The sequence below is a fragment of the Scyliorhinus canicula genome, chromosome 9, assembly GCF_902713615.1.
Source record: "Scyliorhinus canicula chromosome 9, sScyCan1.1, whole genome shotgun sequence".
Taxonomy (NCBI): domain Eukaryota; kingdom Metazoa; phylum Chordata; class Chondrichthyes; order Carcharhiniformes; family Scyliorhinidae; genus Scyliorhinus; species Scyliorhinus canicula.
The window spans coordinates 157,768,014-157,794,008 of NC_052154.1; the positions used below are offsets into that span (position 1 = coordinate 157,768,014).

The 25,995-nt window shown below is 58.4% G+C and overlaps 1 protein-coding gene across 2 annotated transcripts in view; it reads left to right on the top strand.

Moving 5' to 3' along the window:
- Positions 1 to 269: 269 nt before the first annotated feature.
- The window catches only part of LOC119971825 (outer dense fiber protein 3-like), a 52,977-nt gene continuing 27,251 nt past the window's right edge, over positions 270 to 25,995 (top strand). Inside the window, exons 1-2 of one of the 2 annotated variants that reach the window (XM_038808021.1) lie at positions 270 to 386; positions 14,498 to 14,633. In XM_038808021.1, coding sequence (XP_038663949.1) covers positions 14,525 to 14,633 — 109 coding nt within the window. In that variant the 5' untranslated portion in view covers positions 270 to 386; positions 14,498 to 14,524. The remainder of the gene's footprint in view (positions 387 to 14,497; positions 14,634 to 25,995) is intronic. The other variant, XM_038808022.1, reaches the window with a different exon arrangement.

Here is a 25,995-nt window from a genome sequence, read left to right on the forward strand (position 1 = left end):
CATAGTAAAGAGGCACCGGCCCTTTCATTCATTCCTCCTCCTGATCACCAACCCATCTCCATGGACAGGATTTATCTGGAGGCGCGATATGGCAACTCTGATTTGCAATAACCTCCCAGGACGGACGCTAATCCGGAGTAAATCCTGAGACCCGCACTGACTCAAACTGTGGCCTGAGCCTGTCCCGGGGTCCTGCTCCGGTCCGGTGTAGTACTCGGAAGTGTTGCTGTATCCTGGTGTGGAGAGGATTGCTATGGGGATTGTATACAGTCTCCATGGAGATGGGAAGTTCAGGGCGAGTTTGTTTGTTGGATTTAATCTGAACTCAGAGACAACAAGAGAACCTCCTCGGGAGACGGCTCCGAGCCTCGGGCAGCACTGGATCGGTAAGTACATCAACCCGGCCTGTCCCCCAGACCCACTGCCTGCCCCCCACAGCCACTGCCTGCCCCCCACACCCACTGCCTGCCCCCCACAGCCACTGCCTGTCCCCCAAACCCACTGCCTGTCCCCCAGACCCACTGCCTGCCCCCCACAGCCACTGCCTGTCCCCCAGACCCACTGCCTGCCCCCCACAGCCACTGCCTGTCCCCAAGACCCACTGCCTGCCCCCCATACCCACTGCCTGTCCCCCAAACCCACTGCCTGTCCCCCAGACCCACTGCCTGCCCCCCATACCCACTGCCTGTCCCCCACAGCCACTGCCTGCCCCCCACACCCACTGCCTGCCCCCCACAGCCACTGCCTGTCCCCCACACCCACTGCCTGCCCCCCAGACCCACTGCCTGTCCCCACACCCACTGCCTGTCCCCCACACCCACTGACTGTCCCCACACCCACTGCCTGTCCCCACACCCACTGCCTGTCCCCCACACCCACTGCCTGCCCCCCATACCCACTGCCTGTCCCCCAAACCCACTGCCTGTCCCCCAAACCCACTGCCTGTCCCCAAACCCCACTGCCTCCCCCCCAAACCCCACTGCCTGTCCGCACACCCACTGCCTGTCCCCCACACCCACTGCCTGTCCCCACACCCACTGCCTGCCCCCCATACCCACTGCCTGCCCCCCACAGCCACTGCCTGCCCCCCATACCCACTGCCTGTCCCCCACAGCCACTGCCTGCCCCCCACAGCCACTGCCTGCCCCCCATACCCACTGCCTGTCCCCCACAGCCACTGCCTGTCCCCCATACCCACTGCCTGTCCCCCATACCCACTGCCTGTCCCCCATACCCACTGCCTGTCCCCACACCCACTGCCTGCCCCCCATACCCACTGCCTGTCCCCACACCCACTGCCTGTCCCCCAAACCCACTGCCTGTCCCACAAACCCACTGCCTGCCCCCCAAACCCACTGCCTGTCCCACAATCCCACTGCCTGTCCCCACACCCACTGCCTGTCCCCCAGATCCACTGCCTGCCCCCCAAACCCACTGCCTATCCCCACACCCACTGCCTGTCCCCCAGATCCACTGCCTGCCCCCATACCCACTGCCTGTCCCCACACCCACTGCCTGTCCCCACACCCACTGCCTGTCCCCACACCCACTGCCTGTCCCCCAAACCCACTGCCTGTCCCACAATCCCACTGCCTGTCCCACACCCACTGCCTGTCCCCCAGATCCACTGCCTGCCCCCATACCCACTGCCTGTCCCCACACCCACTGCCTGTCCTCACACCCACTGCCTGTCCCCACACCCACTGCCTGTCCCCAAACGCACTGCCTGTCCCACAATCCCACTGCCTGTCCCCACACCCACTGCCTGTCCCCCAGATCCACTGCCTGCCCACCATACACACTGCCTGTCCCCACACCCACTGCCTGTCCCCAAACCCCACTGCCTGTCCCCACACCCACTGCCTGTCCCCCAAACCCACTGCCTGTCCCACAAACCCACTGCCTGTCCCCACACCCACTGCCTGTCCCCCACACTCACTGCCTGTCCCCACATCCACTGCCTGTCCCCCACACCCACTGCCTGTCCCCCATACCCACTGCCTGTCCCCCAAACCCACTGCCTGTCCCCATACCACTGCCTGTCCCCAAACCCTACTGCCTGCCCCCCATACCCACTACCTGTCCTCCAGATCCACTGCCTGCCCCCATACCCACTGCCTGTCCCCACACCCACTGTCTGTCCCCCACACCCACTGCCTGCCCCCCATACCAACTGCCTGTCCCCAAACCCCACTGCCTGTCCCCACACTCACTGCCTGTCCCCAAACCCCACTGCCTGTCCCCACACCCAATGCCTGTCCCCCGCACTCACTGCCTGTCCCCCATACCAACTGCCTGTCCCCACACCCACTGCCTGTCCCCAAACCCCACTGCCTGTCCCCACACCCACTGCCTGTCCCACACACCAACTGCCTGCCCCCCCCATACCCACTGCCTGTCCCCAAACCCCACTGCCTGTCCCCACACTCACTGCCTGTCCCCAAACCCCACTGCCTGTCCCCACACCCACTGCCTGTCCCCCACACTCACTCCCTGTCCCCCACACTCACTGCCTGTCCCCCATACCCACTGCCTGTCCCCACACCCACTGCCTGTCCCCAAACCCCACTGCCTGTCCCCACACCCACTGCCTGTCCCCCACACTCACTGCCTGTCCCCCACACCCACTGCCTGTCCCCACACTCACTGCCTGTCAGCAAACCCCACTGCCTGTCCCCACACCCACTGCCTGTCCCCACACTCACTGCCTGTCCCCCAAACCCACTGCCTGTCCCCCAACCCACTGCCTGTCCCACAAACCCACTGCCTGTCCCCCAAACCCACTGCCTGTCCCACAATCCCACTGCCTGTCCCCACACCCACTGCCTGTCCCCCACAGCCACTGCCTGTCCCCACACTCACTGCCTGTCCCCACACCCACTGCCTGTCCCCCACACCCACTGCCTGTCCCCACATCCACTGCCTGTCCCCCATACCCACTGCCTGTCCCCACACTCACTCCCTGTACCCAAACCCACTGCCTGTCCCCAAACCCCACTGCCTGTCCCCACACCCACTGCCTGTCCCCACATCCACTGCCTGTCCCCCACACCCACTGCCTGTCCCCAAACCCCACTGCCTGTCCCCACACTCACTGCCTGTCCCCAAACCCCACTGCCTGTCCCCCACACCCACTGCCTGTCCCCCACACTCACTGCCTGTTCCCCACACTCACTGCCTGTCCCCCATACCCACTGCCTGTCCCCACACCCACTGCCTGTCCCCACACTCACTGCCTGTCCCCAAGCCCACTGCCTGTCCCCCAAACCCACTGCCTGTCCCCACACCCACTGCCTGTCCCCCACAACTACTGCCTGTCCCCCACACCCACTGCCTGTTCCCCACACTCACTGCCTGTCCCCCACACCCACTGCCTGTCCCAACACTCACTGCCTGTCCCCAAACCCACTGCCTGTCCCCCAAACCCACTGCCTGTCCCCACACTCACTGCCTGTCCCCAAACCCACTGCCTGTCCCCACACCCACTGCCTGTCCCTCAAACCCACTGCCTGTCCCCACACCCACTGCCTGTCCCCCACAACTACTGCCTGTCCCCCACACCCACTGCCTGTCGCCACATCCACTGCCTGTCCCACATCCAATGCCTGACCACAAACACACTGCCTCCCCCCAAACCCCACTGACTGTCCCCAAACCCCACTGCCTCCCCCAAACCCCACTGCCTCCCCCCCCAAACCCCACTGCCTCCCCCAAACCCCACTGCCTCCCCCAAACCCCACTGCCTCCCCCCAAACCCCACTGCCTCCCCCAACTGCCTCCCCCCAAACCCCACTGCCTCCCCCCCAAACCCCACTGCCTCCCCCAAACCCCACTGCCTCCCCCCCAAACCCCACTGCCTCCCCCCAAACCCCACTGCCTCCCCCAAACCCCACTGCCTCCCCCCCAAACCCCACTGCCTCCCCCCAAACCCCACTGCCTCCCCCCCACTGCCTCCCCCCCAAACCCCACTGCCTCCCCTCCAAACCCCACTGCCTCTCCCCCAAACCCCACTGCCTCCCCTCCAAACCCCACTGCCTCCCCCCCAAACCCCACTGCCTCCCAGCAACCCCACTGCCTCCCCCCAAACCCCACTGCCTCCCAGCAACCCCACTGCCTCCCCCCAAACCCCACTGCCTCCCCCCAAACCCCACTGCCTCCCCCAAACCCACTGCCTGTCCCCAAACCCCACTGCCTCCCCCCCAAACCCCACTGCCTCCCCCCCAAACCCCACTGCCTCCCCCCAAACCCCACTGCCTCCCCCCCAAACCCCACTGCCTCCCCCCCAAACCCCACTGCCTCCCCCCAAACCCCACTGCCTCCCCCCCAAACCCCACTGCCTCCCCCCCAAACCCCAATGCCTCCTCCCAAACCCACTGCCTCCCCCCAAACCCCACTGCCTCCCCCCCAAACCCCACTGCCTCCCCCCAAACCCCACTGCCTCCCCCCAAACCCCACTGCCTCCCCCCCACTGCCTCCCCCCAAACCCCACTGCCTCCCCCCCAAACCCCACTGCCTCCCCCCCAAACCCCACTGCCTCCCCCCAAACCCCACTGCCTCCCCCAAACCCCACTGCCTGTCCCCAAACCCCACTGCCTCCCCCCAAACCCCACTGCCTCCCCCAAACCCCACTGCCTCCCCCCAAACCCCACTGCCTCCCCCCCAAACCCCACTGCCTCCCCCCCAACCCCAGTGCCTCCCCCCCAAACCCCACTGCCTCCCCCCAAACCCCACTGCCTCCCCCCAAACCCCACTGCCTCCCCCCAAACCCCACTGCCTCCCCCCAAACCCCACTGCCTCCCCGCCAAACCCCACTGCCTCCCCCCAAACCCCACTGCCTCCCCCCAACCCCACTGCCTCCCCCCAAACTCCACTGCCTCCCCCCAAACCCCACTGCCTCCCCCCCACTGCCTCCCCCCCAAACCCCACTGCCTCCCCCCAAACACCACGGCCTCCCCCCCACTGCCTCCCCCCAAACCCCACTGCCTCCCCCCCACTGCCTCCCCCCTACCCCACTGCTCCCCCCCCACTGCTCCCCCCCAAACCCCACTGCCTCCCCCCACTGCCTCCCCACCAAACCCCACTGCCTCCCCCCAACCCCACTGCCTCCCCCCCAAACCCCACTGCCTCCCACCCAAACCCCACCTGCCTCCCCCCCACCCCACTGCCTCCCCCCAACCCCACTGCCTCCCCCCAAACCGCACTGCCTCCCCCCAAACCCCACTTGCCTCCCCCCAACCCCACGGCCTCCCCCCCAAACCCCACTGCCTCCCACCCAAACCCCACTGCCTCCCCCCAAACCCCACTGCCTCCCCCCACTTGCCATCGCCCCCAAGACCCCACTGCCCTCCCCCCAAACCCCACTGCCTCCCCCAACCCCACTGCCTCCCCAAACCCCACTGCCTCCCCCCCACTGCCTCCCCCCAAACCCCACTGCCTCCCCCCAACCCCACTGCCTCCCCCCAAACCCCACTGCCTCCCCCCCACTGCCTCCCCCCAAACCCCACTGCCTCCCCCAAACCCCACTGCCTCCCCCCAAACCCCACAGCCTCCCCCCAAACCCCACTGCCTCCCCCCCACTGCCTCCCCCCAAACCCCACTGCCTCCCCCCAAACCCCACTGCCTCCCCCCTTTCCCCACTGCCTCCCCCCTAAACCCCACTGCCTCCCCCAAACCCCACTGCCTCCCCCAAACCCCCACTGCCTCCCCCAAACCCCACTGCCTCCCCCCCAACCCCCACTGCCTCCCCCCAAACCCCACTGCCTCCCCCAAACCCACTGCCTCCCCCCCAAACCCCACTGCCTCCCCCAAACCCCACTGCCTCCCCCCAAACCCCACTGCCTCCCCCCCAAACCCCACTGCCTCCCCCCCACTGCCTCCCCCCAAACCCCACTGCCTCCCCCCCAAACCCCACTGCCTCCCCCAAACCCACTGCCTCCCCCCAAACCCACTGCCTGTCCCCAAACCCCACTGCCTCCCCCCAAACCCACTGCCTGTCCCCAAACCCCACTGCCTCCCCCCCAAACCCCACTGCCTCCCCCAAACCCACTGCCTCCCCCGAAACCCCACTGCCTCCCCCCCAAACCCACTGCCTCCCCCCAAACCCCACTGCCTCCCCCCCCAAAACCCACTGCCTCCCCCCAACCCCACTGCCTCCCCCCAAACCCCACTGCCTCCCCCCCAAACCCCACTGCCTCCCCCCCAAACCCCACTGCCTCCCCCCCAAACCCCACTGCCTCCCCCCCACTGCCTCCCCCCCAAACCCCTCTGCCTGTCCCCAAACCCCACTGCCTCCCCCCCAATCCCCACTGCCTCCCCCCAAACCCCACTGCCTCCCCCAAACCCCACGGCCTCCCCCCAAACCCCACTGCCTCCCCCCAAACCCCACTGCCTCCCCCCCAAACCCCACTGCCTCCCCCCCAAACCCCACTGCCTCCCCCCCACTGCCTCCCCCCCAAACCCCACTGCCTCCCCCCAAACCCCACTGCCTCCCCCCCAAACCCCACTGCCTCCCCCCCAAACCCCACTGCCTCCCCCCCAAACCCCACTGCCTCCCTCCAAACCCCACTGCCTCCCCCCCACTGCCTCCCCCCCAAACCCCACTGCCTCCCCCCCAAACCCCACTGCCTCCCCCCCAAACCCCACTGCCTCCCCCCCAAACCCCACTGCCTCCCCACAAACCCCACTGCCTCCCACCCAAACCCCACTGCCTCCCCCCAAACCCCACTGCCTCCCCAAACCCCACTGCCTCCCCACAAACCCCACTGCCTCCCCCCCAAACCCCACTGCCTCCCCCCAAACCCCACTGCCTCCCCCCAAACCCCACTGCCTCCCCCCCCACTGCCTTCCCCAAACCCCACTGCCTCCCCCCCAAACCCCACTGCCTCCCCCAAACCCCACGGCCTCCCCCCAAACCCCACTGCCTCCCCCCAAACCCCACTGCCTCCCCCCCCAAACCCCACTGCCTCCCCCCCAAACCCCACTGCCTCCCCCCCCTGCCTCCCCCCCAAACCCCACTGCCTCCCCCCCAAACACCACTGCCTCCCCCCAAACCCCACTGCCTCCCCCCAACCCCACTGCCTCCCCCCCAAACCCCACTGCCTCCCCCCCAAACCCCACTGCCTCCCTCCAAACCCCACTGCCTCCCCCCCACTGCCCCCCCCCAAACCCCACTGCCTCCCCCCCCAAACCCCACTGCCTCCCCCCCAAACCCCACTGCCTCCCCCCAAACCCCACTGCCTCCCCACAAACCCACTGCCTCCCACCCAAACCCCACTGCCTCCCCCCAAACCCCCTGCCTCCCCAAACCCCACTGCCTCCCACAAACCCCACTGCCTCCCCCCCAAACCCCACTGCCTCCCCCCAAACCCCACTGCCTCCCCCCAAACCCCACTGCCTCCCCCCCACTGCCTTCCCCAAACCCCACTGCCTCCCCCCCAAACCCCACTGCCTCCCCCAAACCCCACTGCCTCCCCCCAAACCCCACTGCCTCCCCCCAAACCCCACTGCCTCCCCCCCAAACCCCACTGCCTCTCCCCAAACCCCCACTGCCTCCCCCCAAACCCCACTGCCTCCCCCCCAAACCCCACTGCCTCCCCCCAAACCCCACTGCCTCCCCCCAAACCCCACTGCCTCCCCCCCACTGCCTCCCCCCCACTGCCTCCCCCCACTGCCTCCCCCAAACCCCACTGCCTCCCCCCCACTGCCTCCCCCCAAACCCCACTGCCTCCCCCCCACTGCCTCCCCACCAAACCCCACTGCCTCCCCCCCAACCCCACTGCCTCCCCCCCAAACCCCACTGCCTCCCCCCCACTGCCTCCCCCCCAAACCCCACTGCCTCCCCCCCAACCCCACTGCCTCCCCCCCAAACCCCACTGCCTCCCCCAAACCCCACTGCCTCCCCGCCAACCCCACTGCCTCCCCCCCAAACCCCACTGCCTCCCCCCAAACCCCACTGCCTCCCCCAACCCCACTGCCTCCCCCATTGCCTCCCCCCAAACCCCACTGCCTCCCCCCAAACCCCACTGCCTCCCCCCCAAACCCCACTGCCTCCCCCCAAACCCCACTGCCTCCCCCCAAACCCCACTGCCTCCCCCCAAACCCCACTGCCTCCCCCCAAACCCCACTGCCTCCCCCCAACCCCCACTCTCCCCCCAAACCCCAATGCCTCCCCCCAAACCCCCTGCCCCCCCCCACCCCACTGCCTCCCCCCAAACCCCACTGCCTCCCCCCAAACCCCACTGCCTCCCCCCAAACCCCACTGCCTCCCCCCAAACCCCACTGCCTCCCACCCAAACCCCACATCCCCCCCCCAAACCCCACTGCCTCCCCCCAAACCCCACTGCCTCCCCCCAAACCCCACTGCCTCCCCCCAACCCCCCTGCCTCCCCCAAACCCACTGCCTTCCCCAAAACCCCACTGCCTCCCCCCAAACCCCACTGCCTCCCCCCCAAACCCCCACTGCCTCCCCCCCAAACACCACGGCCTCCCCCCCACTGCCTCCCCCCCAAACCCCACTGCCTCCCCCCCACTGCCTCCCCCCCAAACCCCACTGCCTCCCCCCCCACTGACTCCCACCCACTGCCTCCCCCCCCAAACCCCACTGCCTCCCCCCCACTGCCTCCCCCCAAACCCCACTGCCTCCCCCCAAACCCCACTGCCTCCCCCCAAACCCCACTGCCTCCCCCAAACCCCACTGCCTCCCCCCAAACCCCACTGCCTCCCCCAAACCCCACTGCCTGTCCCCAAACCACACTGCCTCCCCCCAAACCCCACTGCCTCCCCCCCAAACCCCACTGCCTCCCCCCCAAACCCCACTGCCTCCCCCCAAACCCCACTGCCTCCCCCCAAACCCCACTGCCTCCCCCCCCACTGCCTCCCCCCCAAACCCCACTGCCTCCCCCCCACTGCCTCCCACCCAAACCCCACTGCCTCCCCCCCAAACCCCACTGCCTCCCCCCCAAACCCCACTGCCTCCCCCCAAACCCCACTGCCTCCCCCCCAAACCCCACTGCCTCCCCCCCAAACCGCACTGCCCCCCCCCAAACCCCACTGCCTCCCTCCAAACCCCACTGCCTCCCCCCCACTGCCGCCTCCCCCCAAACCCCACTGCCTCCCCCCCAACCCCACTGCCTCCCCCCCAAACCCCACTGCCTCCCCCCCAAACCCCACTGCCTCCCACCCAAACCCCCAATGCCTCCCCCCAAACCCCACTGCCTCCCCAAACCCACAGCCTCCCCACAACCCCACTGCCTCCCCCCCAAACCCCACTGCCTCCCCCCAAACCCCCTGCCTCCCCCCAAACCCCACTGCCTCCCCCCCCCACTGCCTCCCCCAAACCCCACTGCCTCCCCCCCAACCCACTGCCTCCCCCAACCCCACTGCCTCCCCCAAACCCCACTGCCTCCCCCCAAACCCCACTGCCTCCCCCCAAACCCCACTGCCTCCCCCCAAACCCCACTGCCTCCCCCCCAAACCCCACTTGCCTCCCCCCCAAACCCCACTGCCTCCCTCCCAAACCCCACTGCCTCCCCCAACCCCACTGCCTCCCCCCAAACCCCACTGCCTCCCCCCCAAACCCCACTGCCTCCCCCCAAACCCCACTGCCTCCCCCCAAACCCCACTGCCTCCCCCCCACTGCCTCCCCCCCACTGCCTCCCCCAAACCCCACTGCCTCCCCCCCCACTGCCTCCCCCCAAACCCCACTGCCTCCCCCCCACTGCCTCCCCCCCCAAACCCCACTGCCTCCCCCCCAACCCCACTGCCTCCCCCCCCAAACCCCACTGCCTCCCCCCCACTGCCTCCCCCCAAACCCCACTGCCTCCCCCCCAACCCCACTGCCTCCCCCCAACCCCACTGCCTCCCCCAAACCCCACTGCCTCCCCCCAAAACCCACTGCCTCCCCCCAAACCCCACTGCCTCCCCCCCAAACCCCACTGCCTCCCCCAAACCCCACTGCCTCCCCCAAACCCCACTGCCTCCCCCCCTCATGCCTCCCCCCAAACCCCACTGCCTCCCCCCACCCCACTGCCTCCCCCCCAAACCCCACTGCCTCCCTCCAAACCCCACTGCCTCCCCCCCACTGCCTCCCCCCAAATCCACTGCCTCCCCCCCAAACCCCACTGCCTCCCCCCAAACCCCACTGCCTCCCCCCCAACCCCACTGCCTCCCACCCAAACCCCACTGCCTCCCCCCAAACCCCACTGCCTCCCCAAACCCCACTGCTCCCCACAAACCCCACTGCCTCCCCCCCAAACCCCACTGCCTCCCCCCAAACCCCACTGCCTCCCCCAAACCCCACTGCCTCCCCCCCACTGCCTCCCCCAAACCCCACTGCCTCCCCCCCAAACCCCACTGCCTCCCCCCAAACCCCACTGCCTCCCCCCAAACCCCACTGCCTCCCCCCCAAACCCCACTGCCTCCCCCCAAACCCCACTGCTCCCCCCCAAACCCCACTGCCTCCCCCCAAACCCCACTGCCTCCCTCCCAAACCCCACTGCCTCCCCCAACCCCACTGCTCCCCCCAACCCCCTGCTCCCCCCCAAACCCCACTGCCTCCCCCCAAACCCCCTGCCTCCCCCCAAACCCCACTGCCTCCCCCCACTGCCTCCCCCCCTACTGCCTCCCCCAAACCCCTGCCTCCCCCCCCCTGCTCCCCCCAAACCCCCTGCCTCCCCCCACGGCCTCCCCCCCAAACCCCACTGCCTCCCCCCCAACCCCGCCTCCCCCCCAAACCCCACTGCCTCCCCCCCCACTGCCTCCCCCCCAACCCCACTGCCTCCCCCCCAACCCCACTGCCTCCCCCCCAAACCCCCACTGCCTCCCCCAAACCCCACTCCTCCCCCCCAAACCCCACTGCCTCCCCCAAACCCCACTGCCTCCCCCCCAAACCCCACTGCCTCCCCCCCAAACCCCACCTGCCTCCCCAAACCCCACTGCCTCCCCCTCATTGCCTCCCCCCAAACCCCACTGCCTCCCCCCAAACCCCACTGCCTCCCCCCCAAACCCCACTGCCTCCCCCCAAACCCCCTGCCTCCCCCCAAACCCCACTGCTCCCCCACAAACGCCCACTTGCCTCCCCCCAAACCCACTGCCTCCCACCCAAACCCCACAGTCTCCCCCCCAACCCCACTGCCTCCCCCAAACCCACTGCCTCCCCCCAAACCCCACTGCCTCCCCCCAAACCCCACTGCCTGTCCCCAAACCCCACTGCCTCCCCCCAAACCCCACTGCCTCCCCCCCAAACCCCACTGCCTCCCCCCCAAACCCACGGCCTCCCCCCCACTGCCTCCCCCCTCCCACTGCCTCCCCCCCCCCCACTGCCTCCCCCCCTCCCACTGCCTCCCCCCCACTGCCTCCCACCCCACTGCCTCCCCCCCTCCCACTGCCTCCCCCCCACTGCCTCCCCCCAAACCCCACTGGCCTCCCCCCAAACCCCACTGCTCCCCCCAACCCACTGCCTCCCCCAAACCCCACTGCCTCCCCCCCAACCCCACTGCCTCCCCCAAACCCCACTGCCTGTCCCCCAAACCACACTGCCTCCCCCCAAACCCCACTGCCTCCCCCCCAAACCCCACTGCCTCCCCCCAAACCCCACTGCCTCCCCCCAAACCCCACTGCCTCCCCCAAACCCCACTGCCTCCCCCCCCCACTGCCTCCCCCCCAAACCCCACTGCCTCCCCCCCCCCACTGCCTCCCCCCCAACCCCACTGCCTCCCCCCCAAACCCCACTGCCTCCCCCCAACCCCACTGCCTCCCCCCAAACCCCACTGCCTCCCACCCAAACCCCTGCCTCCCCCCCAAACCCCACTGCCTACCCCCAAACCCCACTGCCTCCCCCCCAAACCCCACTGCCTCCCCCCAAACCCACTGCCTCCCCCCAAACCCCACTGCCTCCCCCCAAACCCCACTGCCTCCCCCCCCAAACCCCCACTGCCTCCCCCCAAACCCACTGCCTCCCCCCAACCCACTGCCTCCCCCAACCCCACTGCCTCCCCCCCACTGCCTCCCCCCAAACCCCACTGCCTCCCCCCCAACCCCACTGCGCCTCCCCCCAAACCCCACTGCCTCCCCCCAAACCCCACTGCCTCCCCCCAAACCCCACTGCCTCCCCCCCAACCCCACTGCCTCCCCAAACCCCACTGCCTCCCCCCCAAACCCCACTGCCTCCCCCCCACTGCCTCCCCCAAACCCCACTGCCTCCCCCCAAACCCCACTGCCTCCCCCCAAACCCCACTGCCTCCCCCCAACCCACTGCCTCCCCCCAAACCCCACTGCCTCCCCAAACCCCACTGCCTCCCCCCAAACCCCACTGCCTCCCCCCCAAACCCCACTGCCTCCCCCCCAAACCCCCTGCCCCCCCCCCCCCCCCCCCTGCCAACCCCAACTACCCCACTGCTGCCTCCCCCCCAAACCCCACTGCCTGTCCCCAAACCCCACTGCCTCCCCCCCAAACCCCACTGCCTCCCCCCAAACCCCACTGCCTCCCCCCAAACCCCACTGCCTCCCTCCCAAACCCCACTGCCTCCCCCCCACTGCCTCCCCCCCACTGCCTCCCTCCCAAACCCCACTGCCTCCCCCCAAACCCCACTGCCTCCCCCCCAAACCCCACTGCCTCCCCCCAAACCCCACTGCCTGTCCCCAAACCCCACTGCCTCCCCCCAAACCCCACTGCCTCCCCCCAAACCCCACTGCCTCCCCCCCACTGCCTCCCCCCAAACGCCACTGCCTCCCTCCCAAACCCCACTGCCTCCCCCCCACTGCCTCCCCCCCACTGCCTCCCCTCAAACCCCACTGCCTCCCACCCAAACCCCACTGCCTCCCCCCCAAACCCCACTGCCTACCCCCAAACCCCACTGCCTCCCCCCCAAACCCCACTGCCTCCCCCCAAACCCCACTGCCTCCCCCCCAAACCCCACTGCCTCCCCCCCAAACCCCACTGCCTCCCCCCAAACCCCACTGCCTCCCCCCAAACCCCACTGCCTCCCCCAAACCCCACTGCCTCCCCCCCCACTGCCTCCCCCCAAACCCCACTGCCTCCCCCCCAAACCCCGCTGCCTCCCCCCAAACCCCACTGCCTCCCCCCAAACCCCACTGCCTCCCACCCAAACCCCACTGCCTCCCCCCCAAACCCCACTGCCTCCCCAAACCCCACTGCCTCCCCCCAAACCCCACTGCCTCCCCCCCCACTGCCTCCCACCCAAACCCCACTGCCTCCCCCCCAAACCCCACTGCCTCCCCCCAAACCCCACAGCCTCCCCCCAAACCCCACTGCCTCCCCCCAAACCCCACTGCCTACCCCCAAACCCCACTGCCTCCCCCCAAACCCCACTGCCTCCCCCCCAAACCCCACTGCCTCCCCCCCAAACCCCACTGCCTCCCCCCCAAACCCCACTGCCTCCCCCCCAAACCCCACTGCCTGTCCCCAAACCCCACTGCCTCCCCCCCAAACCCCACTGCCTCCCCTCAAACCCCACTGCCTCCCCCCAAACCCCACTGCCTCCCTCCCAAACCCCACTGCCTCCCCCCCACTGCCTCCCCCCCACTGCCTCCCTCCCAAACCCCACTGCCTCCCCCCCCAAACCCCACTGCCTCCCCCCAAACCCCACTGCCTGTCCCCAAACCCCACTGCCTCCCCCCAAACCCCACTGCCTCCCCCCAAACCCCACTGCCTCCCCCCAAACCCCACTGCCTCCCCCCAAACCCCACTGCCCCCCCCACTGCCTCCCCCCCAAACCCCACTGCCTCCCCCAAACCCCACTGCCTCTCCCCCCAAACCCCACTGCCTCCCCCCCAAACCCCACTGCCTCCCCCCCACTGCCTCCCCCCAAACCCACTGCCTCCCCCCAAACCCCACTGCCTGTCCCCCAAACCCCACTGCCTGTCCCCCAAACCCCACTGCCTCCCCCCAAACCCCACTGCCTGTCCCCCAAACCCCACTGCCTCCCCCCCAAACCCCACTGCCTGTCCCCCAAACCCCACTGCCTCCCCCCAAACCCCACTGCCTCCCCCCCCACTGCCTCCCCCAAACCCCACTGCCTCCCCCCAAACCCCACTGCCTCCCCCCCAAACCCCAGTGCCTCCCCCCAAACCCACTGCCTCCCCCCCACTGCCTCCCCCCCAAACCCCGCTGCCTGTCCCCAAACCCCACTGCCTCCCCCCCAAACCCCACTGCCTCCCAGCAACCCCACTGCCTCCCCCCCAAACCCCACTGCCTCCCCCCAAACCCCACTGCCTCCCCCCCAAACCCCACTGCCTCCCCCCAAACCCCACTGCCTCCCCCCAAACCCACTGCCTCCCCCCCACTGCCTCCCCCCCAAACCCCGCTGCCTGTCCCCAAACCCACTGCCTGTCCCCAAACCTCTGAATTGCACATTAATGGACATATATCACATTGTAATAATTTTATTCCCTAATCCAGTGTTGCTTCCCTTATATTTTTGCTACAGCCTGTGTGAAAAGGGTGGCTTTGTTGAATTAGTGATGAATGGTTTCTCTCCAGAAGGTCCTGTCAGTTTAAGCTGCAGCGATGAGCAATGGGTTGTGGGTCGGAAGCTGGAGACCGCATCGGCCCAGAGGACCGATCGCAGCTTTTTATCGCAGCCCAGGGCCCAAGTATGGACTCCCGGGCTCCACAGGTAGGTGCCAAAACACACATCCTCTGTTTATTTCAGAAACCTGGCACCTCCACAGAATTGACAATGCAGGTGTTCCTGGGGCAGCATAGTGGTTAGCACTATTGCCTCACAGTGTCAGAGACTCTGGATCGATTCGGGCCTTGGCTGACTGTCTGTGTGGATTTTGCACATTCCCCCTACGTCTGTGTGGATTTCCTTTGGGTGCTCCGGTTTCCTCCCAAAACCCAAAGACGTGCAGGTTAGGTAAATTGGCCATGTTAAATTGTCCCTTAGTGTCCAAAGATGTGCAGGTTAGGTAGATTGGCCATGATAAATTGTGTCATGTGAGAGTACCTTTAAGAAATGGGTGTTTATAAATGGGTGTGTATATAAATATCTGTAGTAAGAGTACCTTTAAGAAATGGGTGTTTACTACTGCAGTGATGTCAGAGTGTGGGTGGAGCTGGGCTGTCTGTCAGCTTTTTACTTTCGTCTTTGAGCAGGCTGCAGGGTGTGTTTTAGTTTCGTTTTCAGTGTTGGAGCTGAAGCCAGACAAAGCAGGTGTACTGCTGTTCGCTCTGCCATCAAAAGACTATCTCTTGATCATTTGGTGAAATCAGAATTATAAATGTTTTCAGTACTGAATGTAAACCTGATGTGCTTCTGTTGAAAGATGTTTTAAGTCTTATGGATGTTAAAAGGAAAGCTTAAAGGATTACTTCATGTTGTATTCTTTGGGGGCTGTATTTGAATTAATGGTTGCTTAGATGTTCACTGTATGTTTTAAAAAGGTTAACTTGAGTTCATAGAATAAACATTGTTTTGCTTTTGAAAAATACTTTTCAATTTCTGCTGTAGAGTGGGCCGTGTGCTCCCCATACCACAATCTATTAAAAGTTGTGAGTCAGGTGAACTCAATGTTACAATTTGGGGTTCTTGAAACCCTGGCCCATAACAATTGTCCCTTAGTGTCCAAAGATGTGCAGGTTAGGTGGGGTTCCGGGGATAGGGCGGGGAAATGGGGCTAGGTGGGGTGCTCTTTCAGAGGATGGGTGCAGACTTGATGGGCTGAATGGCCTTGTTCTGCACTGTAGGGATTCAATGGTTTAGAGGAATGGAAGCGTTCCCTCTGTGCTAACAGCTAGCCTTCCCATTCTAGATTCACGATAATGAAAGCTGGAACCTGGGTTGAGTTTCCCGACTCCTCAGCGAGAGAAAGAAACAAAAGCAAAGCTGAGTAGGAAATTAATGTGAGTTTTTAATCAGCGAAAATAAGGGTCAGCATCTTACTGTTACATTTTTACAATATATTGTACCGTGCACCGTTTTGGGGACAGTGCGTAGCGTAGCAAGAAGTCACGGTGCTCCTGGCTCGGGTGAAATCAGACTGGTTCACACATTCTCAACTGCAAAAGGGGTTGCATTTGTTGAGCACTCGTCATGCCACCCTGGGCATAACTCCGAAAATATAATTCAAACTGTCTTTTATAAGATTGTTTCAATGAGAATGTTGGAATCAAATATATACATATATATATATATATTTGATTTGATGTTTTAACTGTCCATTTATTAAAAACAAGGCAACACAGTCTAAAATGTTTCAGCTTGTACAAGTCATGGGATGTAATTCACCCTAATCTCAAACGGCGTGAGAATCGTGCAATCCTTCATTCTTATTCCTCGTTGCCATGGATTCAACCCTTGTCCTTGGAAAAATGTAATGATCTTATCAGACTTCTGTGTTACTTGCAAACTCATGACTGAGTTTGGAAATTATATGTTTCTTTCATTTTAAAACTGGGAATTAATATTTATGCTTTAAGCAGCCTTTTACCTATATTAAGTGTATTTAAAATACCTGGCTTCTACAGTCGGCCCTTTGATAAATCGAAAGATCAAGTGAGATATATCAGAATAAGATAAAAGACATCATTAAAGCGATAGGATAGGTAAAAGCGCAAAGAATAATTCATTCATATTGTCATTTCAGATTTAAACAATAGAATGGAAACTTAGCATTGCAACAAGTATTTCAACAATAATCATTAAAATTCTTAAAGAATCATTATTACAAAATAACAATTAATAAATTAGTCAAATTTGATACTACAGATTCAGTATTAATAGATTATACAAATAATTGATTGATAATATTACGGTTAACATTTCAACAAAAGTAATTCACCTCAAATTCATCAATTGGGGGTGCAGTAGGGTTAGTATGAATCATCCTGACAGTTGGTCCCCTGCGTTTAGCGAATAGTTCTTTGATGCACGTAGCACATTGGTATGTCATATAAATGATGAATCCAGCTGCACAGGAGAATAGGATTATTCATTCTCCACCATAACTCTTTCTAAGCGGTCGTTTGTACATTTAAAAGCTGTGTTAACATCTACATAGTTAGTACTGTTACTATTACCCATTGGTATCCCTTTAGGGTCCTTACTGATGAGGCAAATTGATCCTTTTTGTTTAATATTAGTTGGGAGGTTAAGATATTGAGGTTTTTTTGTCAGGGTTAAATTGAAGTTGGTGCCATCCTGAAAAGGTGTTTAGTGGATAGCCTGCAGATTTCCATAAGTTAATAGATTTTTGGATGTCAACCTGGTACATCCCATTTTCACATGTATATGCTCCAGAACGGGTCACCATAGAGCGAGGGACGCTTTGATAGATGTACCATTCTGCTGTTTCTGAAGCATTAAAGGGAATAGTTAGAAAGGGAATACCCTCCCCTGAGTTAGTAGGGGTTGCAATGCATACCCAACAATTAGAAATGTTAAAGTTTTCAGCATATATCTTAGATGTGTAAAGGAATGTGTTCTTATTCATTTCTGATACAACATTCACAAAGTCAATCAAATAACTGAAAATTAAAATTGCGGCAAACATTTTACTTGTATGTGCGCTTCACGTGCGATGCGTGAATCCAACTTTTCTTTCCTTTTAACTTAACAGCAGATTGGGTGGTGAGAAGGATTACGAAAGGACCTTCCCACTTTGATCCCAAAGGTTCCTTTTGCAGCTTTTTGACGTACACTTCTTCACCGGGCACCAGGTCGTGTCCACCCTCCGGAGGATCGCCCCACGCAGCTAACACCTGTTGAGAAGCAGAGCTGACAGCATTTGTTAGATTTTGACAGTAAGACAGCAAAGCATCACTCATTAAATGACAGTCTGCTTTCCGCAAGTCAATAGTTCCTGGCAGAGACATTGGTCTGCCTGTGATGATTTCAAAAGGGCTCAGGCCTGTTGTTCTGTTTGATGTTGCTCTAATACTGCATAATACTATTGGCAAAGCTTGGACCCAATTCATGCCTTCCTGGCTGTATTTAGACAGTCTTTCTTTCAAAGTTCGATTCATACGTTCCACTTGTCCTGATGATTGTGGATGATAAGGACAGTGTAAATTCCAGTTAATGTTTAGTAGTTTACAGACTTCCCTACAAACAGCTCCTGTAAAGTGGGTTCCATTGTCTGCGTCAATGCTAGCTGGTACTCCCATCTGGGAATAAAGTCTTTGCATAGCACTTTGGTTGTATGGGCAGCTGTCCCTCTTCTAGCTGGAGCAGCTTCCACCCATCTGGAGAATTTATCCACTATTACAAGGACGTCATTGTACTGTTGACATTTAGGAAGAGTGATGTAATCTACTTGTAAGTACTGGAATGGACCTGCGGGAGCAGGAGCTCTTAATTGAGGCATTGATATTATAGGACCCAAGTTATTCTTTTGACAGGTTACACATCGGTTTGCTACCAATTGTGCATGTTTTTTGAATCCTTTACCACACCAACTTCTATGGAATCGATCCATCATTTGTTGAGGTGATATGTGTCCCCATGAATGAATTTGTTGAGCTAAGAAGGGCATTAGTGATTGCGGTGCGACTGGTTTACAAGTTTGAACTTCTCTCCAAATTTCATCATCATATGGTTGAATACCTGATTCTAACCATGTCCATTTTTCTTCCTTTGTACAATCATTCTGCATTTCACGTAAATCATGTAATAAGGTGGTTACTCCCAATTTGTAAATGTGACTTGATTCCTGATGCCAATGAGAGGCACAAAAGGAGGCAGCTTCCCTTGCTGCTTGGTCCGCAAGAGCATTTCCTCTTGCTTCCATAGTGTCCTCATGAGTATGGGCTTTACATTTTAGAACTGATACTTCTTTGGGCAAGGTCATAGCTTCTAGAAGATCTCGTTTCCATTTCGGATAGGTGTACCTGCTGTTGTGAGAAATCCTCTTTTTCTCCACAGTTGGCCAAAATCATGTGCTACTCCAAAACCATATCTGGAGTCAGTATAGATGCTAGCAGTTTTATCTCTTGCCACATGACATGCTTCTGTAAGTGCCTTTAATTTGGCCTGCTGAGCTGATGTAGCTGGGGGCAAACTTCCTTCAGCTAATACTTCGTATGGGCTTGTGACTGCCCACCCAGCTTTCCTGATACCCTTGTCAATAAAAGAGGAACCATCAGTGAATAAGATTAAATCTGGGTTCTGCAGTGGCTCTTCTACTAAGCGTACTTCTTCCATTTCCTCTATTATTTTCACACAGTCTCCCTCCCCTTGTTCCTCAGGAAGCGGGAGCAAGGATGATGGGTTTACAGGACTGGCTTTGTGAAAATATAGGTTGGGAGCTTCCAAAACTGCTGTCCATCTAGTCCATCTAGCTGCTGTAACTTGTGACACTCTGTTCATCAAGCTTCTCGTCGCCTGTCCCAACACTTCATTATGTGGCTCATTGTCAAATTTTGTTTGGTTCTGATCCTATGAAGCTCCCCGCATCGGTTTATTGCATTACAGGTACTTTACACAAGTTGTTTGTTCGTCTCATTTTGGGTGGTAATGATTGAGGGAAGAATGGTTTTTATAAATATTTTTATAAAGAAAGGTGTTTCATTATAGCAAAATAGAACAACAGTAGCATATAGACAACACCATTACAAAATAAACCCGCCCAAATCCATCTGCTCCCCTCCCCAACCTTCCATAAACAAACAAAACTTTCGGGAGGCACGGTAGCACAGTGGTTAGCACTGCTGCCTCATAGTGCCGACAACCCGGGTTTGATCCTGGCTCTGGGTCACTGTCTGTGTGGAGTTTGCACATTCTCCCCGTGGCTGTATGGGTCTCACCCCCACAACCCAAAGATGTACAGGGTAGGTGAGTTGGCCACACTAAATTGTCCCTGAATTGGATAAAAAAATGAATTGGGCACTTTAAATTTATAAAAAAACAAACATAACTTTAGAAAAAAAATCCTAACAGCTGACGGTGACCAATTCCCTGAAAATGAAGATGAAATGCCACGGTCTTGAGTAGAACCCTTCCATAGACCCCCTCGTGGTGTACTTGACCTGCTCAAGATACAAAAATTCCATCAAATAACCCAGCCAAGCCAAGGCACAAGACGGTACCAGAGACTTCCACCCAAGCAGAAGTCGCCACCAGGTTATTACTGAGGCAAAGGCGAGGACGTCGGCCTTCACCCCCAGCACCAGCGAGTCTGATTCGCCAGAAATAGCCACCAATGGGTACGGCTCCAGCTGAATACCCAGGATCCCTGACATGGTGTTGAAAAAAAGAGATGCAAAGCTTACCAGTTTAGGACAAGACCAAAACATGTGTGCGTGATTTGCCAGCTCCCCAGAACAGCGTTCACATCTATCCTCCAGCCCCAGGAAGAAACCACTCATCCACTCCCTGGCCGGGTGCTTTACCTTGAACCTAACACAAGAGGAGGCGAAGAACCTCACTCCACACACCTCCCCATCTAAAACCGGACGCAGCTCACCCACTTTCTCTTTACTTCCTCCAACGAAGGCTGTTCAGTCTACAGAATCCGACACAGATATCCAAGATCCTTCCCTCACCCAACTTGGCCAGTGATAAGACTCTAACCAAGAGCGAGAGCAACGGTGCCAGAGGAAACAAAGGAATCGCTTTACACAAAAAGTTGCGAACTTGCAAGTATTTCGCTCTCAGGAGCTGGAACCTCTCCAACAACTCATCTATACAGTCAAACCTACCATCAATAAACATATCCCCAAACCTCTCCAACCCGTTCCTCTCCCATACCCTGAATGACGAACCCAAGCCAGAAGGCACAAACAAATGGCCCTGCAAATAGGGGCAAACATTGACTTAGAGCCCAGCTTAAAATGTTGCCTAAACTGCCTCCAAACCCTCAAAGTGGCCGTCACCACTGGGCTCGAAGTGAATTTTGCAGGGGCAACAGAAGCGGGACAGTAACCAGGACCTTCAGACTTCAACCTCTACACGAGTCTCCCCCTTCTATCTGCCCCCATACAGAATTTGAATCCCCAAGTTACATTGGAGAGTGGGTCCATAATATTTACATAGAATTTACATAGAATTTACAGTGCGGAAGGAGGCCATTCGGCCCATCGAGTCTGCACCGGCTCTTGGAAAGAGCACCCTACCCAAGGTTATATGTAAGTCATCCGCATGTAGGGACACGCTCTGCGCCCCCACCATCCCCGCTCTATCCCCCTCCATCTAGTGGATGACCTCAATGCAATGGCCACAGACTTGATTGGGGACAATGGACTGCCCTACCTTGTATTCCTTTTCAATTGATTGCAGGCCAAATTCAGGGCATTCGTATGCATACTCACATAGGGGCTTGAATCCATGATATAGATTTTGGCCCAAAGTCAAACCTTCCAAGAATGGTAGGTTTCCCCCTCTCAACTCTATCAAATGCTTTTTCAGCGTCCATTGAAACAATGACCTCTGGTTTAGGCACTGAGGTGGGCGACAGAACGACGCTTAGCTATCTCCGTATGTTGGCCGACAGCTGCCGGCTCTTCCGAAATCACCCCTGGAAGGCAGGGCTCCAAACGCATTGCCAACACCTTCGCCAACAACTTAACGTCAGCGTTCAACAACGAAATGGGTCGGTATGACCCACACTCCATAGGATCCTTATCCTTCTTCAGGATCAGGGAAATCGATGCCTGCACCAACATGGCTGGTAACACACCCTGGATCAAAGAATCATTAAACATATCCGGCAAAAATGGGATCAATTGACTCAAAAGTTTTTAATAAAATTTGACAGGGAACCCATCCGGACCCAATGCCTCACCCAAATGCATCAATCTGTTGCACTTCATGACCTCCTCCAGTCCTATCATCGCCTCCAACTCCTCCCTTCCCTCCTGTTACACCACCGGGGAGGACAACCCAGCCGACAGCAGCATCCTTCATAATCTCTCCTCTGGAGGCTCTGACATATATTGCTCTTGATAAAAATTCTCAAATGTCTCATTAATCTTCCCTGTTGTGGGGTGGGGGGGACACACGAACCCACCGTCCCAATCCCTGATCTGTTCTATCTCCAGGGAGGCAGCCTGCCAGAAGACTACTGGCCTTGTCCCCATATTCATAAAGGGGTCCCTCAAACACCGCAGCTGGTTCACTGCCTTGCTGGCCAAAGTAAGAAGTCTTACAACACCAGGTTAAAGTCCAACAGGTTTGTTTCAAACACGAGCTTTCGGAGCACTGCTCCTTCCTCAGGTGAGGAAGGAGCTGCGCTCCGAAAGCTCGTGTTTGAAACAAACCCGTTGGACTTTAACCTGGTGTTGTAAGACTTCTTACTGTGCTCACCCCAGTCCAACGCCGGCATCTCCACATCATTGCTGGCCAAAGGCAGTTCAATCTCTGTCTGCAGTTTCTTCCTGTTTGCCAACAACTCCGGTGTTGGGGCAATTGAATATTGGCGGCCCACCTCGAGAGTGGAATCCACCAGCCCCTGTCTCTTCACTCTGCCAGATTTATCCCTATGTGCTTTGTAGGAGATTATCCGCCTTGCTCCTATTGAACTCAACATACTCCCCATTGGCGGCAGATATATGTTCACAGAATCCCTTGTCCGCCAGCAACGTCACGTCCAGTCCCCATGGGGGTCACTGAGTGGTGCCTGGCTCCAAAATGAGATCCACAAAATGCACAGATATAAAATAATGACTGCCAAGTACCCCGCTCCCCCTCACTTCCAGAAGAAGAGACCTACCCACCACAAAGAAGTCAATCTGGGAGTAGACCCGATGGATGTGAGAAAAAAAAGAAAACTCCTCATCTCTCAGATACATAAATCTCCACGGGTCTGCCCCCTCCATCTGTTCCATAAACACCAATATCGCCTTCTCTACCCCTGATGGAACCAAAGGCTTGACCTATCCTACCTAGGATCCAAAATGCAATTGAAGTCCCACCCCAGAATCAGTTGATGTGAATCCAGATCCGGAATAGAAGCCACCACCTTATTAATAAATGCCATATCATCCCAGTTCGCTATATACATGTTGACCAGAATCACAAGCATGCCCACCAACGACCCACTGATTATGTACCTCCCACGTGGATCTGCTAATATAGGAGCATCTGAGAATGACACCTCCTTGTTGATCAATACTGCAGCCGCCCCATGCCTCACCATTGATACCTGAATGATGTACCTGCCCCAACCAGCTCTTCTGCAACCTTGTCTGGCCCTTGATCCACAAATGGATGTCCTGTAAAAACACCACAACAGCCTTCAAACTTCTCAAGTGCACCAACACATGTGAGCTTTAGGCTGTTTAACCCCCTTACATTCAAAGGTATCTTACCCCCCCCCCCCCCCCCCCCCAACAAAGAGGCAGCCATTCCCACCATGTGAAATAATCCAGCAACATCTCAGGCCCACCCAAAATGGCAGCCAAACCACCCATAATACCAGAACGAAGACAAAGAATTTGTCACCATCAGCAGGCTACCCCTCCACTTCCCCACCCCGCCTCCCAGCCATACCACAACCCTATAAACAAACAGCTAAAAGGAGAACAAAGGCCCCTTTCTTCCCCCCACACCCACCCCCAAACAAAACAAGAACAAAAATCCCAAACTCATCACCTAAAGAAATAAATAGCAATGATACCAACTGCCAGCAAACACCCCCGCCCACCTCCAACAAAAAGATGGAGGAATCAGAAAACCAACACCCATCCCACAAACAACTCCAAAAATACAAACTTGAAGTTACCCAGAAACCCCCCCCCAGCAAATCCTTATAATCACACGCCCTCACCCACAATACAAAAACCCTGCAATAAATCTGATACAACTGCACCTAACAGTTAACAATTGTTTAGTTCGCCCCAGTCCATGCTTCTTAATGAACTCATTTGCATCCTCCGGTGCATCCAGGTAATAATCTTTCTCTTTAAAAGTCACTCAAAAACGAGATGCTACATCACACCAAATCGCACATTGGTTATTTACAACGCGGCCTTGGCCTTGTTCAACGCTGCACGTCTTCTCGCCAGTTCTGTTCCCACGTTCCGAGTTTTCCTGATGGCGTGGCCCTCCCATCTATAGCCTCGATGATCTTTTCACCACGTCAGGACCCGTTCTTCATCTTGGTACCTGTGAAACCTGATGATGATTGTCTGTGGTGGTTTCCCAGTTCAGGGCTTCTGCATCAGCAACTGATGGACCCGGTCCATCTCGGGACAGGCTGGCAATCCTCCCTCTCCCACCATCTTCCCAAACATCCTGGACATATTGTCTGTGGGATTTGGGCCGTCCAGACCCTCCAGTAGCCCAATGATTCTTAAATTTTAAAGTCTGGAAAGATTTTCCAGATCTTCTACCTTGGCCTTCAACGCTTTGTGCCCTTCAGCCAGGAACGCCATCTCCACCTCAAGGGAGACAATCCGGTCACTCTGGTCCCAGAGTGCCACCTCCACCTTTTGTATCACTGCACCTTGCTCCTTTATCTTCCAATCCGCCTTCTCCAAGTCCACATGGATGGGGGCTAGAGCTCCATCCATTGCCTTATCAGGTTCATAGAGACGGCCTGCTGCTGATTTGTGAATTTGTCCACCAAGAAGCTTGCCAACATCTCGGCCGTTCCCTGAGAGGCCAAGGTCACAGCAGGAGCCTTCGCCATTTTCTCTCGAGGGGTTTCCGAGACTGACGACGATATTTTGCCCGACTGCTGCCTTGTATTTTCCTTGTTGGGCATTGTTTTTATCTGGAGACCTGACCCATCAAACTAATCAAATTTCACCCCAAACATCAACCAAAAACTGGGCAAAAAGGGCTTTAAACAAAATACCCTGGCGGGAGCCACTGTGCGTGTGACTGTTCACCACATAGCCACCACCAGAAATCTATTGAGGGAAGAATGTTGGACAGGACAGAGTGCTCACACTGGCGCCAATTAGTACTCCTTTTGAAAAACGTGAACCTAGCGGCAGGGCTTCTATGGGAAGCCGATGAGGCTCACATGAAGTGAGCCCCAGGGGCACTGGAATTGCCACCCTAGTGCTCGGTGGGGGTTGAGGGACCCTCAGCTGGGGGACCCTCCGCAGGGAAGGACAGCCATGGGAGGTGGGGGGGTGAGGCATGGGGGAGCAACCGCTCATGGCACCACTATGCCAACCTCTGTATTGTTCCCCTATTCCAGGGGCAACCCTTGTCCCTGCCCGCCTGCTCGAATGACCACCCGTAACCCCCACTGCCTGCTGACATCTCTGCTGCGCGGCTGAAGGCTATTGCCAATAGAACCCATGTGGACTCCCGCGGCCATGTAGCATGTGGGAGTCATTGCCCAGCATCCCAATCACACCCTGATGCCTGGAAACTGTGCTTCAGCACTGCGGGAGGCAACACCACACACGCAACATCCGAACACCCAGGGGATGGGATACAGCTCCAGGGACATGTCCAATGCCAGAAGGTGGATGTTGCTTATTTGCAACAGAACTTCCTACATCTACGTCATGTATAATCACCCTTGTACTTACTAGTTTGTTCCCACATATAGCTCCAAGTGATTGTAATAGCTCTTTCAGGTCACTCTGATTTTCCTTCAGAAGATGTCCAATTCAGAATACTATGGATTTATCTCTTCTCCATAAGTTTTAACTACTCACACATCCTCCTGCTTTCCTTCTGTATCAAAATACATTTTGAGCATATTAACATGACACACTGCGAGTTTTCCTTCTATCTGGAATTCTTGTCATACAATTCACCTCATTCAATTCCCTTTCAATTTGGTACAGCCCATTAAATCTTACTTTTTAAGTGGTCACCTACCACTGGTAAAATCACTCATACTTTCTCTGAGTTTTTGATTTCTTATCTGGCTCTTTTTTCATCACATGCTGTGACACTTCTAAATGCTTTCTAGCCAACTCACCAGCCCGATTTAATCTCTCGCTAAAGTTTGACACATAATCCAAAACTGTGGACTCAGAACTCTGACTCACCAATTTCTCATTTATCAATTTAAGTTGTCCTCTTACCTCATGACCAAAAATTAATTCAAACGGACTGAATTTGGTTGATACAT